Source organism: Colobus angolensis, unplaced genomic scaffold (assembly GCF_000951035.1).
Source record: "Colobus angolensis palliatus isolate OR3802 unplaced genomic scaffold, Cang.pa_1.0 Scaffold288, whole genome shotgun sequence".
Taxonomy (NCBI): domain Eukaryota; kingdom Metazoa; phylum Chordata; class Mammalia; order Primates; family Cercopithecidae; genus Colobus; species Colobus angolensis.
Genome location: NW_012116132.1, coordinates 629,445 through 632,031, shown reverse-complemented (window position 1 = coordinate 632,031; position 2,587 = coordinate 629,445). Strand labels below are relative to the sequence as shown.

At 45.5% G+C, this 2,587-nt stretch overlaps 1 protein-coding gene across 2 annotated transcripts in view; it reads right to left on the bottom strand.

Annotated features, from left to right (window-relative positions):
• Window positions 1-2,587, bottom strand: part of EPHX1 (epoxide hydrolase 1, microsomal (xenobiotic)) — a 37,911-nt gene that overhangs the window by 13,988 nt on the left and 21,336 nt on the right. For both annotated transcript variants that reach the window (XM_011948943.1, XM_011948944.1), the window contains exon 3: window positions 1,652-1,832. In XM_011948943.1, coding sequence (XP_011804333.1) covers window positions 1,652-1,832 — 181 coding nt within the window. The remainder of the gene's footprint in view (window positions 1-1,651; window positions 1,833-2,587) is intronic.

Below are 2,587 nucleotides of genomic sequence, written 5' to 3'. Positions count from 1 at the left end.
AAAAAAAAAAAAAAAAAGATTCATTGTATGGCAACCCACAGAGTGGGAGAAAACATTTGCAAATATCATATAAGTGATTTTATTCAGAATATATAGAGAACTCCTAAACCCTAACAAAAAGCCCAAAAATGGACAGAAGACATGTACAGACATTTCTTCAGAGAAATTACAAAGAATCCAATAAGTACCGCATAAAAAATGCTCAACATCGGTAATCATTAGGAGAATGTAACTCAAAACCACAATGTGATACCATTTCATACCCATTAGGATGACGATTACCGAAAAAAAGAAAGAAAAAAAACATATTGACAAGGATTTGGAGAAATTGGGATTCTGAGGTATTGTTGAATGGGAAAGTAAAATGGTGCAGCTGCTGCAGAACACAGTATGGCGGTTCCTAAGAAAATTAAACACAGAATTACCTGATCCAGCAAGTCCACTTCTGGGTATAGATCCAAAAGACCTGAGAGCAGAGTCTTTTTTTTTTGAGATGGAGCCCAGGCTGGAGTGCAGTGGTGCCACCTGAGCTCACTGCAACCTCTCCTCCCAGGTTCAAGATTCTCGTGCCTCAGCCTCCCGAGTAGCTGGGATTACAGGCGTGAACCATCACACCCAGCTGATTTTTGTATTTTTAGTAGAGACAAGGTTTTACCATGTTGGCCAGGCTGGTCTTGAGCTCCTGACCTCAGGCAATCCACCTGCCTCGACCTCCCAAAGTGCTGGGATTACAGGCATGAGCCACCGCGCCCAGCCCATATTTAATTCTAAATCTTTTTGGGGTTAAAAAAATGCTTTTTCACTAAGGAAACTGTTACTTCATCCCAATGATCCTGGGGTTACCTTCCCAAGAAAATTCTGAAAGATACCTTCCCTTCCTGGTGACATTGTGTGACAACCTGTGATATAGTTGGGATATGAGGCCTAGAGATGCAGACAGATAGGACAGTGTTTCACAGGATCTTGACTGACAGGCTGAGCATCTTTGAACAGTCATGGTATCATGGACTCCAAAACTTCAAGAACGGGTTGAGCTGACCAAGGCCCTGCCCAGGTCTAAATTTTTTTTTTTTTTTTGAGACAGAGTCTTGCTCTGTTGCCCAGGCTGGGGCGCAGTGGCGCAATCTCGGCTCACTGCAACCTCTGCCTCCTGGCTTCAAGCAATTCTCCTTCAGCCTCCAGAGTAGCTGGGATTACAGGTGCCTGCCACCACACCTGGCTAATTTTTGTATTTCCAGTAGAGATGGGGTTTCACCATCTTGGCCAGGCTGGTCTCGAACTCTTGACCTCATGATACACCTGCCTCGTCCTCCCAAAGTGCTGGGATTACAGGTGTGAGCCACCCCACCTGGCCCGGGTCTAAATCTCATCTCCATCCTTCCTCTCAAAGACTGCCACATCATTGGACTGGATGGTGCATTTCTTTGGTTTTTAAATTGCATGTATGTGTTCCTGCCTAGCTCTAAAGATGGACAGATTTGCTGTGACTGCAATATTTTTGCATTTAGTAAGGTTACAACTTATAAGTACATCTCAGTGACCTAAAATTGGGTTCTGAATCTCTCCAACTTTATCTGACTCTAAGTTACATTGTGCAAGAAGGCGTTCTTATGACACACATCCCTCTCTGGCTGGCGTTTTGCAAACATACCTTCAATCTTAGTCTTGAAGTGAGGGTATCTATTGAGAATCTCCACCTGCTTCTTCCAGTCAAATTCATTCCGCCAGTAGGAGATGACTTTCTTCAGGTAGTTGGAGTTGAAGCCATAGTGGAAGCAGCTGTCCTCCAAAGGTGGGGTGAAACGGAACTTATCGATCCTCTGGTGTAAGTCCTGGAGCAAAATGCAGGACCTCAAGTTGAGAGGGACGCGTAGGGCGGGGCACAAGAGCAAAGTTTGTTTCCAGAAAACACAGCAAACCCTGCAGCCACAAGACACTGCACTCTGGTAGTGGCAAGGCAGTTTCCCACATCACTGTCTGCTCCCAAAGCGGATGTGTTCTTCACTTCTTCCCTCTTCACTGTAGACTTCACATTTCTTTTTCTTTTTTTTTGACAGGGTCTCACTCTGTTGCCCAGGCTGGATGCAGTGGCGTGATCTAGGCCCACTGCAACCCCCACCTCCCAGGTTCAAGCGAGTCATGCCTCAGCTCCCAGAGTAGCTGGGATTACAGGTGTGAGCCACCATGTCCAGCTAATTTTTGCATTTTTAGTAGAGATGGAGTGTTGCCATGTTGGCCAGGCTGGTCTTGAACTCCTGGCTTCAAGTGATCTGTCTGCCTTGGCCTCCCAAAACAGTGGGATTACAGGTGTAAGCCACTACGCCCAGCCCATCTTTTACTCTTTAAGTGTATAAACAATACACATCTTTAATTTACCCAGGCTTCCCTATAGCGAGAGTTGGCAAACTTTTTCTGTAAAGGGCCAGATAGTAATATTCTAGGCTTTGCAGGCTGCAGTGACTCCACTCTGTCTTCCTAGTGTGAAGGCAGCCACAGGCAATGCACAGATGAATGGGGGTGGCTTTGTTCCAATAAAACTTTATTTATGGACCGTCATAGCCAATGCACAGATGAATGGGGGTGGCTG